The 14,293-nt window shown below is 36.1% G+C and overlaps 1 protein-coding gene and 1 non-coding gene across 2 annotated transcripts in view; both read right to left on the bottom strand.

Moving 5' to 3' along the window:
• Positions 1-14,293, bottom strand: part of ERCC6L2 (ERCC excision repair 6 like 2) — a 132,467-nt gene that overhangs the window by 33,249 nt on the left and 84,925 nt on the right. Inside the window, exons 14-16 of the mRNA XM_047698953.1 lie at positions 10,729-10,881; positions 6,138-6,218; positions 3,591-4,755 (exon numbers count right to left, since the gene is read on the bottom strand). Coding sequence (XP_047554909.1) covers positions 3,591-4,755; positions 6,138-6,218; positions 10,729-10,881 — 1,399 coding nt within the window. The remainder of the gene's footprint in view (positions 1-3,590; positions 4,756-6,137; positions 6,219-10,728; positions 10,882-14,293) is intronic.
• LOC125084148 (U6 spliceosomal RNA) lies at positions 6,325-6,429 on the bottom strand. The gene has a single exon (XR_007122506.1). It is a non-coding gene; the product is annotated as a U6 spliceosomal RNA (small nuclear RNA).

Here is a 14,293-nt window from a genome sequence, read left to right as displayed (position 1 = left end):
AGTCACGGTGAAGAGTCATCTCTATGGATTTGTGTTCCTATTGATTTAAAAAAATTGTTTACTGGGGTGCCTGGGTGGCTCAATGGGTTAAGCCTTTGCCTTCCACTCAGGTCATGATCTCAGGGTTCTGGGATCGAGTCCCACATTGGGCTCTCTGCTCAGCAGGGAGCCTGCTTCCTCCTCTCTCTCTCTCTCTGTGCCTCTCTGCCTACTTGTGATCTCTCTCTGTCAAATAAATAAAACATTTTAAAAAATTTTTTACTAATTTAAACAGCAGTGCTGACCTCATCTATCTGTTCCTTTAAACATGTACTTGATTACAACAATGGAGTGGGAGCTGGGGTTTATGACCAGGGAGTTTCGTTTGGTTGGTTTTGTTCAATTTTACTCTTTGTATTTTGTCTTTTTTGTACATATGCCCAGACAACGTCAAGACTGGGAGCTTTTTAGGAAATGAAAAAAATTAACTTACAGTTTTTAATCTGAAAGAAGTCTAAAAAATAGCTACATTTTTTATTGCTTTGCTTCTAGGCACCTATAATTTACTTTTAAATTGTGGCCATAAAAGAGAAGGCTAGAACTGAGGTCTGTAAAAGCTCCCTCAAACATCTCTAGCAATGAACCTTAATTATGACCTTCAACACTTGTGCTGTTTCAGTCCTGAACCTCTCTCAACCAAAACTGATAATCGTGAGAAAACAAATATTAAATAACAAAAAGAACAACCAAGATAATATTCTCCTTAAATCTCAAAATGCCAAGTAGTGTGCAAGGCAAAAGTTTTAAACCTTCAGAAGGATCAAGGATTCTTCTGGCAGAAAATTCAGTCAGATTTTTCTTAATTTTGATGACATGTTTTATGTATTACTCAAAATAGCTTTAGTTCCACACCACTGACATCTTTTACACAGTAAAAAACAAAAACAGCTCAGCTGATCTTTTAAAGAACAGTTTATGCAACAATTTCTCAAACCTAAATCAAACCAAAGGATAGTCCAGCACTGAGTTACAAGGGTATCAAAATATATATCATAATGAACTTTTGAATAACCACAAAAGAAAACTTTATTTGTAAATAAGTCAAACACAATGATTAAAGTTCCTATATCAAACTATCCTCACTTATACATCAGCGTCTTTCACATAGTTTTCTTTTTTTTTTTTCCCCCTTCAGGAATGAGTCAGATACTTTTAGAAATGATGCTAACTCTTAAAATCACTAAACAGATTCTCAGCAGATGGTGGTAGCTGGTAGCAGGGGAAGCGATTTTTCAATCTCTGATTCCCTACAAAAAATAGCCAGCGATTAGTGAGCAAAACGAAAGGCCACGGACAACACATACAACAAATTAAGATAATAAGACATCCTAAAATACAAGTAGATGGCGACAGTCCACTAACAGCTACACTGTGCATGTCATGGGTGCAACAAGGGAGCAACAAGGCGGCATCTGACGGCTCTGAGAACAGAAGAGCCTAGAACAGTCAACAAGTACGTCCTGGAGAGCATAGTGGGCCACTTGGAGATGAGCAGCTAAATTTGGGAAGGTTTTCCGCCCTCCAAAGCTGAGTGGGTGCAGGGGGCTTACAATAAGAAGGCCTGAGAGAACAAAACAAACTAGCTCTTAGGAACTCTCCAAACTGATCCACCGGGGCTCCCAAGTCAGGGGCACATGATGAAGAAAAACTGCTGGGAGGGAGTCAAAAAGAACAGGATAGGAAGATTGGGAATGAGGGAAAGAGAAGGTCTAAAGCAAAGCAGTGGGTACAGATAGAGGCAGGAAATCCCAAAATAGTTTTGAACACTGTACAAAAAAACAGATACAGATCTTTGTGAACTTAGTAAAAAAATACCCTAAACTCTGCCTCACTTAAAAAATTCAGGGAAAATAATTTCTATAAGAATGAGCAAGAGGGTCAATCTCATAAAAATTATTATGAGAAAAAAGAATAAGCAGCAGAATGAAAATATGCCATAAACATGTGCTCACAAAGCAGATTAAAATTGTAACTGATTTCAAAATGAGGTAAAAAACATTAAGAAAATGGTAAGATACTAATTCTGACATCAGTCAGAATTAGAGTAACTCAGAAATGGACGGACAGGACTCAGGAAAGTTTTGGAAATTAAAAAAAAATTCAAAAATGAAGACTAAACTGCAGGAACATAAGAGGGAACAAACAATAACTAATGCTTTAAGAAAAATGGAAGGATATTTTTAAAAAGCAAAAACAAATGGAAAAGATAAAAGATTTGAGACACCGTGACAAATACTGAAGACAGGCAAAGAAAACTGAATATTTGAGTAATAGGAGTCTCTGAAGAAGAAAACCAAAGCAAAGGGATATGAAAAGTAACTAAAAATACTAGTACAAGAATGCTTTCCCAAAAGAAAAACCGAGTTGAAACTCTATTATGACACTACTGACCCAGAATAACCAACACTGGTATGGGCTGAATGTTTGTGTCCCTCCAAAATTTGTATGTTCAAGCCCTAACCCCTAGTGAGGAGATAATTAGGTCATGAAGGTTAAGTTCTAAAGAATGGGACTACTGCCCTTAAAAAAAGAGACCCAAGAGAGATTCTTTCTTTCTTTCTTTTTTATTTTGAGAGAGAGAGAGTGAGTGAGAGAGAGCATGAGGCGGAGAGGGCCAGAAGGAGACGCAGACTCCCCATTGAGCAGGGAGCTCAATGTGGGGCTTGGTACCAGGACTCCGGGGTCATGACCTGAGCCGAAGGCAGACACTTAATGGACTGAGCCACCCAGGCACCCAAGAGAGGTGATTCCTGTCTCCACCATGTGAGGACACAGCAAGGATGTCCATAGGCCAGGATGAGGCCCTAACCAAGAACCCAACTATGTTGGCATCCTGATCTTGGACTTCCAGTCTCCAGAACTATGAGAAATAAATGTTTAAGCCATGCAGTCCACGGGAGTTTGTTAAAGCAAGTTAAACTAAGACAAACGTTCAAATACGATGTAGTACATTTACTGGACAAAAATGAAAAGAAAAGAAATTCTTTGGACATCACGGGGGAAGAAAAAGAACATGTAATACAACACTTCATGCCAAAAGAAAATGAAGCCTCATATTTAAAATACTTAAGAAAAGAAAGTGTGAGTCAATGATTTTATATCTGGCAAAATGACTTTTAAGTATAAAGGGCACAGACTGTTACCAACAGGAATCTCAGGGAGTGTTATCCTCGGGAGCACTTCTTGAGGGATCTACTAGAAAATAAGCTTCTGACAATCACACAGACTGGTGAGACACTCACATAAGGACGGAAGAGGACCATTAAATTTAAAGTTACCTATAGGTCAAGACTAAATGAAGTCTGGTGGGGGCTGTGACTCAGATGGGGTACATGGAGGGGGTTCTGGGGTGGATAACAAGTTCACTATGTTGATCTAGGTGGTCTTCCCTTTACCTACCTTCCACCCAGTTCCTCATTTGTGCCTCAATGTAGCATCTTGACTATAGAACTATTTTACAAGCCAATTCAAGCATCTGTATCTTACAGAGCTATCTGAATGCACAAAACAAATAATGTAACATAAAGTTTTCAAAATGTATCCATAGTTACCTAAAAATTTATCCATTGACTCATACACCTGCTCTTGATTGACAATTTTCTCATTTGAAAATTTCATTGATTTTCTTGGCATACAAGTGCCATTTTCCTTATGGTTAGGCAATTTTGAAGAGAAACTGATTCTATCTTTTATAGTTTTTGGTGGATGGCTCTGTTTAGAGAAACTGATGTGGCGAACAGTTAAATCATCATCTGAGGATGAAAAATCATCAATAGCCTGAGAGTTACAATCTCCATCTGCTGCATACAGTTGATTTGTTTTCTTCATTGTTTTAGGAAAAGTGAGAAGTTCCTTTTTATTTTCCTTTTTTCTCTTAAACCTCAAAGAACTAGCAGTTCTTCGCTTTCTTACTCTTGACTCAGAGGAAATTTCAATGTCATCAGACTCATCACTAATATCACTACTGCCTTTTCTTTTCATAATAGATTTCAGGGTCATGTTCTCAGGATTTAATTGTTTTGAAATTTGTCTATTTCCTTTGACATCAGTCTTTCTATCATCACCATTATTTCTTATTTTTACAGGATTATCTGTTTCAGAATCTTGAGGTCCATCCACAAGTGGCTTAAACTTTATACCATTCTTAGGGCATCTCTGAGTCGTATATTGTGTAGGAAAGACGACATCACTATCTTCTGATTCTGTGACATTCGGTAAAGTGCAATGGTGGTCAGCTGTATTTTTAAAATGTTTCTCATCACCAGACTCTGAAGAAATATTTTGTTTGAAAATTTTCTCACTTTTATCAAAAATACATTTTTCATTTGGATTTAGGATACTAGCTAATTTCTGGTGTTTTGAAGTACCAAGAGAGTCATGACACTTCTGATAACCAACATCTTTGGCTTCTGTTGAAAGACACATGGGCTGTTCATCAGAACTTTCATCATCAGAGGCAGTATTTCCATCACTATCCTCAACTGCTTTGTATTTTGTTTCAAACAATTTAGAGAAACCACAGTGGAGTAGGGTAAGCTGTCCAGGAGAACCCGAAGCTTTACTTGAGTCAGATGCTTTGTTTTTAGCAGTCTTTGTTCTTGAGCTTCCCACTGATTCATCATCACTAAAATCACTGCAGAGATCACATGCTTCATTTGTTGGCAACTCCGCAGGTTGTTCTAGACTTCTGTGTTCTTGACAGTCAGTCTCTCTAGACTATGTAAGAAGCAGTAACAGAAACATTAGAAAATGTCAAGATAATATCAAATCTATCACACTGGAAGGGAATTAAATTTGGGCAGATAACTAATATATCACTTGGCATTTTCTGAAAGTACAGCATTTTATAAACAAATGTAAAGGATTCAATATTACAGTCTGGTACACTGTTTTTTCCAAGTTGAATAACCTTCCAAAATAACTAGAAGTTTAAACAGAATACCACATAATCAATTTATATGTAAGGAAAACACAGAGCAGAGCAGTAAGCTTCTAAAGTGTAGGGACTGATTCTGGTCTCAGAAGTGAAAAGTACACAACTTGCTTACTGTAGTCCAGCACACATTTCCGACCACACTTTAAGAAAAAAACCAAATTTGTAGGCATTAACAAAGTAAAGAATTCACAACTGGAAAATGGTTTTAATAGATTAAAAATAAGAATAATATTTGATAGAATCCTGACCATCAGAAATAAAGAAAATATTTTAGATATTCTAAAGTAAAATTTGCTACAAATTTAAATCCAGTATTTATTCTTTTTACATCAATTAGAGCTAAATATATCCTTTAGTTTCTTAAGACTAAGGCTTTATTAGGAAAAGATTTGGGTAAAGTATTATCCAGTAATACTTTTTTTTTAATCCAGTAATACTTCTGCCAACATTTGCTACTCATGTATTTCTATAAAGTTAGAAAAATATTCACTACATGTTCCAAATCATTAAGCTAGTTTAAATGTATAGTTAAATCTCTAAAAGCAAGAAAAAAAAAAACCCAGCAAAAACAACAAAAACCTTCCACATGTAGATTCTTTACTTTTAAAGAGGCCTTATGATGACAATATAGATTTTGTAGTATGTGAGAAGACCAACTACCAAAAAGATCACAAGATCAAGGACTCAAATAAAATAAAATATGTTTGAGTCAGAGAATAATTAAATCCAATAAGTAAATAAAATAAAATAAAATATGTTTGAGTCAGAGAATAATTCTGATGTTTGGATTTAATAATCTTAAACACATACTGGTTACTATCTTTCCATTTAAGTTTTTGGTTAGTGAAAAACTGTTTAGTTAGGTTGGATTGTTCACCTATACAGTGTATTTAATTTTGGATTTATAGTTTGGTATAGTTAAAATTCCAGTTTGGATGTAAATGACTGCTGATTTCTCTTGACTTTGTTCTTATGATATGAAATGTGAAATTAGCCTAAATTGTTCATTTAACTGACAGTCCTCTGACTTTGTGTCCTTGACTTTTTTAAAGACCTTTTTCTTTACACATTGAAAAATGAAGGTAAAGGAAAAGTAACAACTAAAATTGTCCCAATACGTGTTTTCTAGGAGTCCTAGGCTACAGATTCAAAAATTGCTTACCGTTTCTTGTTTGTGTACCAGAGGCTCCTCTTTCAACCATGATGTGGCCGTCATGATCCCTGCTTCCACTTTGCCTTCTCTCTATAAAGAATGCAAATAACTGTAAAATATTTTACAATAGCAGTGGCAGGCTAAAACTTGGAACTAAGAAAGGCAAACTGAGAGCGGCTTGCTTTAGCCTTTTTTTAAAAATAGGGAGTGCTTCAGGACTTTGCAAGGCATCCTTATATAAGGGCCATGCTAATCTTCTCCGGGTTGTTCCAGTTTTAGTCTAGTGCTGTCAAAGTGAGCACTGTTTTAGCTTTCTTAATGTTATTTTTCAATTTTGTTAATTACTATAAACTTATATACAGTTTACATAACATTTTAAAATGTTCATAATTCTTAGGTAATAGAGAGGTATGGTGGAAGTGTGCTGGGCCCATAAAGTACTCTTATTTCTTGTCTTAAAATGTCTTTTTCAGGTAGAAAATAGTACTTTTCAGCCAACTCCACTAACAGTTCTAGTAGGGGAGAGAGAATGAAAAAAATGTTACGTATTTATCCAATAACGATATCCCTAGTAACTATGTCTACATAATAATTATAGTAAGGACATATTATTACCATATCAAGTAGTACAGGTAATGTTGAATATTGGGAACTCGATATTCTAGCCTACACTGCTAGTGTACATATTCACTAAAATTGCTTATTGATCCCTTTGGTCAATAAACATCAAATGAAAAGGTCCATTTAATATAAAACTAAAAAACAATCCTAATTGTGTAACAGCCTTGTTAGATCTTTTGGGAAAGTATTTATTCTTTTAAAGCTTTTGATATACCATTCCGCAAAGGTACTTAATGGCCTAGAATCTAGACCATTAAATTCTCCTTCAAAAGGAAGTCAAATTATTTCTCCTTTAAGACTTTATTCATAGACTGAACAAGGGGAAATACTACTATCATCACCAGAGTTACAGATGCCCAACTTACAAATACACATATCTACCAATGGCATGGTTCCAGCAACCTGGTATCCAGGGCAACAAGTCAGAATCTCCCTTCCAGAACTGTGGAGAATGATAAATAGTTCTTTGAGATCTTTTCTTCCAGAGCTTAGAGGCAATTACTGCGGGGGTGGGCAGAGGCAGGGAGGTCTCCATCCCAGTACTGTATCTATCCTTTCTGAAGCCAAATGGCTACTACGGATGGGACAGGAAGCGCCAGAAATCCTCAATCCTGTCAGAACCCCTTTGTGATAGGTAAACAGCCATTCTGGTCTTCTGTTTCTCAGGCCAAACACCTTGGAGTCATCCTTAATGCCTCTTTCTTTTCTCATACCCTGTATCTAATCCACCAGCAAATCCTGCCAGCACCACCTAGGTAACATACAGGATCCGGCCAGTTCTCACACCATCTACCACTGTCGCTCTGGTCTGAATCACCATCATCTCTTGGCTGGATTATTGCAGTATCGACCTACCTGGCATTTTCCTTCTGCTTTCATGTTTCCTCTATAGTCTAATTCTTCATATTTAATCTCGATGGTAGTCAGACTATGTTTCTCTTCTGTTCAGAACCCTCTACTTGCTTTTCATCTCACTCGAGTCAAAGTCAGAGTGCCCCTGTGACCTGGCTTCCTGTCATCTCTCTGGCCCCCTCTCTTGCTCTCTTGCTCACTCCACTCCAGCCACTCTGGCTTTCCTGCCATTTGGAAATTCTGCTGGGCATGCTCCTCCCGCCGGGCTTTTGTATTTGTTCCTCTGTGTAAAACACATCTTCCTCCTTCACCTCTTCAAAGAATCAATTGGAACCTCCTAGTGAGCCCTTCCTTGGCTACTCCAGCTAAAACTGCAATGCTCTTTCTGTGACAGTCCTCCTGTTTCCCTTCCATGCTCTATTCTCTTTTTTATTAGAATATAATTTACATATGACATTATGTACACCTAAGGTGTACAGCTTGTTTTGATACATTTATATATTGTAATATGGTCACCACCATAGCTTTAGCTAACATCTCTATCATGCCACAGAATGATTTTTTTTTTTTTTTTGGTAGTGAGAACATTTAAGATCCACTCCATTAGCAGTTTTGACAACAATCATGACCCTGGGCATTAGATCTCCAGAAGTCATTCATCTTCTACTTGCTCTATTTTTATCCTTAGAGCCTATTGTCATAATAGGCTATATCATTTTTTTGGTTTATTATTTGTTTCCCCAAAATAGAAGGTAAATTTTTTGTAGGTAGGGCTTTTTGTCTATTTTTTCATTTCTGTATGCCTAGCTCTATGATGTGTGCTAGCTGACATTTAGCATATACTCAGTAGACATTTATGAAATTAGCTCTCTAAAGGAAGACCATGATATAAATATAGATAATGAAGTCAGTGCAAAGTAAAACCAAATAGCCTGGAAATCATCAGATTAAAAGAGCTCTATATGAAAATGTCTATGTCTTAAAACATTTTAAAAGGAATTTTCTATAACCTTTAAAAATTAAAAATGTATTGTAGGAAGTGAAATAATTCTTTTACTTTATACTTGCATTATATAGGGTTTGGAATAATAGTATTTTAAAACATTGTTTGGCCAAAAGCAGCATGAATCTAACCATGCCTGAATAATAATAATAATGATAATAATTGTTATTATTCTTTATTTTTTTAGGGGAAGAGATATTTATTCTAGCCTGTAAGTACCTGGCTTGAATAATTTTAAATTCTGGCTGATAACAAATGAGCTATTTTAATTCAAAATTTAATTTAATATTGGGGTGCTGGTAATGTGCCTAGTAAGAAGCATATTTTACCACAAACAAGATATAAGACATGGAGAGTCCTGTCATTATTAAACAGTACTGGAGGAGAAACAAGATATACTTAGGACAACCAGAAAAGAAGAGAACTTTCCACTTAGTAACTTGTCATACTGAGTGTCCTACCTAACATTTGCTTAAGAAATAGACTGCTATTCTTTTTTTTTTTTTTTAAGATTTTATTTATTTATTTGACAGGCAGAGATCACAAGTAGGCAGAGAGGCAGGCAGAGAGAGAGAGAGGAATGGAAGCAGGCTTCCCGCTGAGCAGAGAGCCCAATGCGGGGCTTGATCCCAGGACCCTGGGATCATAACCTGAGCCAAAGGCAGAGGCTTTAACCCACTGAGCCACCCAGGCACCCCAATAGGCTGCTATTCTGATATAGACTCAAATATTTGATAAATGACAGAAAAAGGGATAAGTCATATATTGCTAACATACTTTATAGATAATAATTTCAAATGAGAAACACCAATATAGTTGGTATATTAAGTATTACTCTGAGAAGGAAGTAGGATTTCAGGGGAGCCTGGAATACTAACAAGGTTACTGATTATAAAAAAGGAATGGGAAAGAACAAGTCCATGAAGAGATGGCATATTTAAGAAAAAGACAGGGGGATCTAATTTTATTTTTTTAAATTTATTTTTAAGTAATCTCTACACCCAACATGGGGCTTGAACTCACAACCCTGAGATCAAGGGGTTTCAACTAACCCAGACAGGCGTCCCAGGACAGGGGAACTTCAAATGGGCCACTCAATTCAAACCAAATAGTTACTATAAAATAAAAATTCAGCAGTATACATCAGACACTGTATAATAGTTGCAATATTCACAGGATATACACAATACATGTCTTCCTCTTAGCCATCTTGCTTAATATACTTACTGATATTACATGTTCATTATGTAAGTGTTCTCGTCCACCTCTCATCAAGATGATCTAAATTCTTTAAGGGTAGGGACCAATTGTTCTTGACCTGTTTTTATGAAACTGACTAAATCAATGAAGTATGTGAAGGTTTTACTACAAAGTCTTGGAGGTTAAGGGAAATATCTTTGAGTTTTCTGAGGCTCATTTTCCTCATCTATATGATTAGGGGATTGAAAAAGATGCTATTCCAGGATTTTATAATACTCCTATCAGTATCAACTAGAAAACAGGCTAATACCCTTAGTATCCTGACATATCAAAGAATTTAAGCGATTTAAAAAAAAAAAAGATAGAAATTTCTGTTTGAAGAATAAGAAACATCTGTATGCTGAGGATGAACACAACTGGGAGAGTTTGAAATATTGGTGTGGAATTTTTATTGGGAACAGAAAACAAAAATGTCCATGAGACATGAGAGTGCATCTCAGGGAGTATTTGGTAACTTTTAATCAAAACACATTTTATATTTTTGTTTATTTAGGAAAGTGTCTTTCTCTCTCTCTCTCTCTCTTTTTTTTTTTTTTTTTTAGTTTCTGACTTTAGCAGCTGTTTTCGAAATAACATATTTCTCTTTGCCAGTCTGAAAATGGTCTTGGAGGTCATACTATCTACTGTATGTATCTGTGTTTGTGTGTATACCTTATTTACAACTACGCATGGGGAAATCTTAGCTTAGAGGTACAATAATTCACTTCCTATTTTTCTAGAAGTCAAAATTCTAAACACAAGGCATTTTTTACTAAGAAAACCCCAAATTCCTCCGAAAAGGTACCAGCAATTGTATTTCAAATTTGCTAAGGGAGAAAACTGTATTTAAAATATTACTGAAAAGGTCAGGGAACAATTTCACACCTCAAGGATGTCCCTTGTAAGACAAGACCCTTGGGACCTTAGTTTGAAGAGATTATAGACCCCAAAAAGCTCTCCTCGATGCTCTTTTGATCCTTGAACTGCTTCAAAATATCGCTTGGCGTTTTCACTTCCAACCACCACACAGTGAAGTTGCTAAAACAGAAAAAACACAAGATATTTTTGAAGTGTTTGCTCCAACAATATGTCAGAATTTCCTGGCATTCCCTGTATATACACAGCTTTAGCTGGAGCAGGCAGAGTCTCCTTAGGGAGGAAATTTTATTTTAATTTCCCTGGCAGATGTTGCCATTATGGTGAAATAATAGTAATTGGGCCAGTCTTACTGAAGAGATCTTACATTTCCAATTTATCTGTTTTCTACCAACTGAGTCAAGAGCCCATCACTATGTAATATTCACTTGATGTAAAATGTTTAATGATAAAAGCATATATTTGAATAATACTTTTAACCTTTCCAGACTCATTAAAACAGGAACTACTAAGACTGACAAAAATATCACTAATTCACCAAAGTTAAATTCAACCTAAGTAACTACATGATAACTATGCTGCTGTCTAACTAACTGGCCATCATTATATTGTCAACTAACAGCAAAACCCAATCGTGTATAGAACATTGCATCTTTGAAATACTTTTGAATATAGAAGGAACCCTGATGGACATATACCACTTTAGTAACAACAATAGTGTATTTCTTTATTTGCTAGATATTTTACTAAATGCAATGTAAATATAATCAGATTAACCCCATATACACCTTTAAAATTTCTTGGAAGAAACAAAGACAGAAACAAAGAGCGGAAAAGAACTTCAGTCTATCGTTGATGTAAGGATTAGTAAGAAGTGATACCGTATTGTGATTTAAGTTAATTTGTACTGTAATACATTACTCTAGGCAACTAAAATAATTCTTATTAATAATAGCTGTTATTTATTGAATACTTACTACCTGTGTAATATTTGTACATTGTCTCATTTAATATCTACCTATAAGACATTATGATCTCCCTTTTAGAAATAAAGACTTAAGTTTAGAGAAATTAAGTGTCTTCTCATAGCTGCCCAGATAGAAGTGTCATTTCTAGAATTTATACCTGATTTGGCTAAATTCAAAAGTTATACTTGTAACAACTTCCCATCTCCAGGATGTCCCTTTTTTTTTTTTTTAAAGATTTTACTTATTTATTTGACACAGAGATCACAAGTAGGCAGAAGACAGGCAGAGAGAGAAGGGGAAGCAGGCTCCCTGCTGAGCAGAGTGCCCAATGCGGGGCTCGATCCCAGGACCCTGAGATCATGACCTGAGCTGAAGGCAGAGGCTTAACCCACTGAGCCACCCAGGTGCCCCACCAGGATGTCCCTTTTAAAACAAGACCCTTGGGAACTTAGTTTGAGGAAGCTTTGGATCAGTATCCAAGTTGGATCAGTTGGTATCAGTATTCCAGAAACATAGGCTATAGTTTGGGAAAAATGAATTGCCATAGCAACTGATGTACCTTATGGTCTGGTTGATGATTTTATACTTTACTACTGATTCTCCCTTAAACACTGTTATTGTCAGACTGCAAACTACTAAATAGAATCACCAAAGTAACTTTTAAGCATTAATGTGCATCTTTATAAATTCCCTACCATAGAAGGGAGTTGAGGGAAATTGGAAGGGGAGATCAACCATGAGAGACTATGGACTCTGAAAAACAACCTGAGGGTTTTGAAGGGGCGGGGAGTGGGAGGTTGGGGGAAGCAGGTGGTGGGTATTAGGGAGGGCACGAATTGCATGGAGCACTGGGTGTGGTGCATAAACAATAAATAGTGTTACGCTGAAAAGAAATTTTAAAAAAAGAAAATTGTTGAAATATTTGACTTGCAGAATAAAATCTCATCATTTATGCAAAAAAACAAATTCCCTACCATAGTTTTACCACAAAATTTATAAAAGGCACACTATTTTGTATGTAAAATAAGTTTTTCAAAGTGGCTCCAGTTAAAAGTGAAGGTCAGATACAACCATCTATAGGCTGCTATAAGAAAATAATGTTAGAATTAAAGAGGTGAGGAGATAAAAAATCAGTAATTGGAAAATGTAGCTCAGTTTCTGGCTTAAGAAAAACCCATTTGAGGCTAGAAAATGTTTGGATTTCCTCATAACAATGTACATGATGTACAAGAGCTAGAAAGAAAAGAAGTCATGTTCACCATGCTAAGGAACCATCACTCTTTCTTCCATCTTCAAGGCTAGTAGTGTGACATCTTCATATCATCCTGACCCTCTGCTTCTGCCGTCATATCTCCTCCTTCTCTCCTTTTTCTTAACCTCCTCCCAACTGCTTCCTTCAGTGATTACATTGGCTCACCCAGAGAATCCAGGTGGGTTTGTGGAATTAGGATATAGACATCCTTGGGGGAACATCATTCAGCCGATCATAGGAAGGATGTGTAAAAAGAATGACGGATGCTTGACAAAATGGCACAGAACCCACCTTGAAGGGGTTCTCATTGGACCAAAGTGAGACTGTTTTAACATCAAAATATACAGTGAAATTCAACAGGTTGTAACCTATTACTAATACAGGATCCTATGAGTCCATATAGGTTAAATAAATATATAGACAAAAAGGGAAACTTTTTACAGTAGAATAGGAACAAAGAAGAAGGAATAATGGAAATTTAAGTCACTATCTGACAATCATCATAGTGTAGCTGATTCAGGTGGGAATTAGCAATGAACGCTAAGGCTGATGGGTACAGGCTTAACAAGGAACAGAAATACTGGCAAAGTCTCAGAGGATGTTCCCATAAAATATTTATCAATTATAAAGGGAAAAAATGGTGAGTGCAGTGAAGAAAGCTAACAGACATGAAACTGAATGGAAATAAATGTCACCACAGGTGCCTTTTGACCAATGCAATGAGAACAGCATAGAATTGTTTCTGAACTATTCTTGCTTGAGTCTGGACATAAGGAAACATCAAGTGGACCTACTTTAAAGGTGAGCTAACACAAGGAAAGTCCTTACTCTTTAACACTGTGAAGGTCATGAAAGATATGGCAAGCTTGGGTAACTAACTACTCTAGGATAAAGAAAACTAAAGAGACATGAAAAGAAATACTCTATAACCATGGTCCTGGTTTGGATCCTGAACCATAAAAGAAAAAGGAGACAAGAAATTGCCAGGAAAATTGGTGAAATCTGAATGAGTTTTGTGGATTACAAGATAATGTTGTATCAATGTTAGTTTTTTGATTGGAATAACTACATTCTGGAGAGGAGAGGGGGAAAAGCAAGGGCAGAACAGCACACAGAACTGAGTATTTATATGCATAAAACTATTTATGTACATATAAATAGAAGAGTGTCCTTCTTTGAAGGAAATACACACTAGAGAACTAGAAGTGATAAATCTGCAACTTTCTCTCAAATGGTTCAGAAAAATAAAGATCATGACTGAAGGAAAGAGAAAAGCAAATATGATAAAATGTTAACTGGGGAAATTAGGTGAAGTTAATTGGGTGTTCTTTTTTTTTTTTAAGATTTTATTCAT

This window comes from Lutra lutra, chromosome 13 (assembly GCF_902655055.1).
Source record: "Lutra lutra chromosome 13, mLutLut1.2, whole genome shotgun sequence".
NCBI classification, from domain to species: Eukaryota; Metazoa; Chordata; class Mammalia; order Carnivora; family Mustelidae; genus Lutra; species Lutra lutra.
This window is presented reverse-complemented; position numbering and strand designations above follow the sequence as displayed.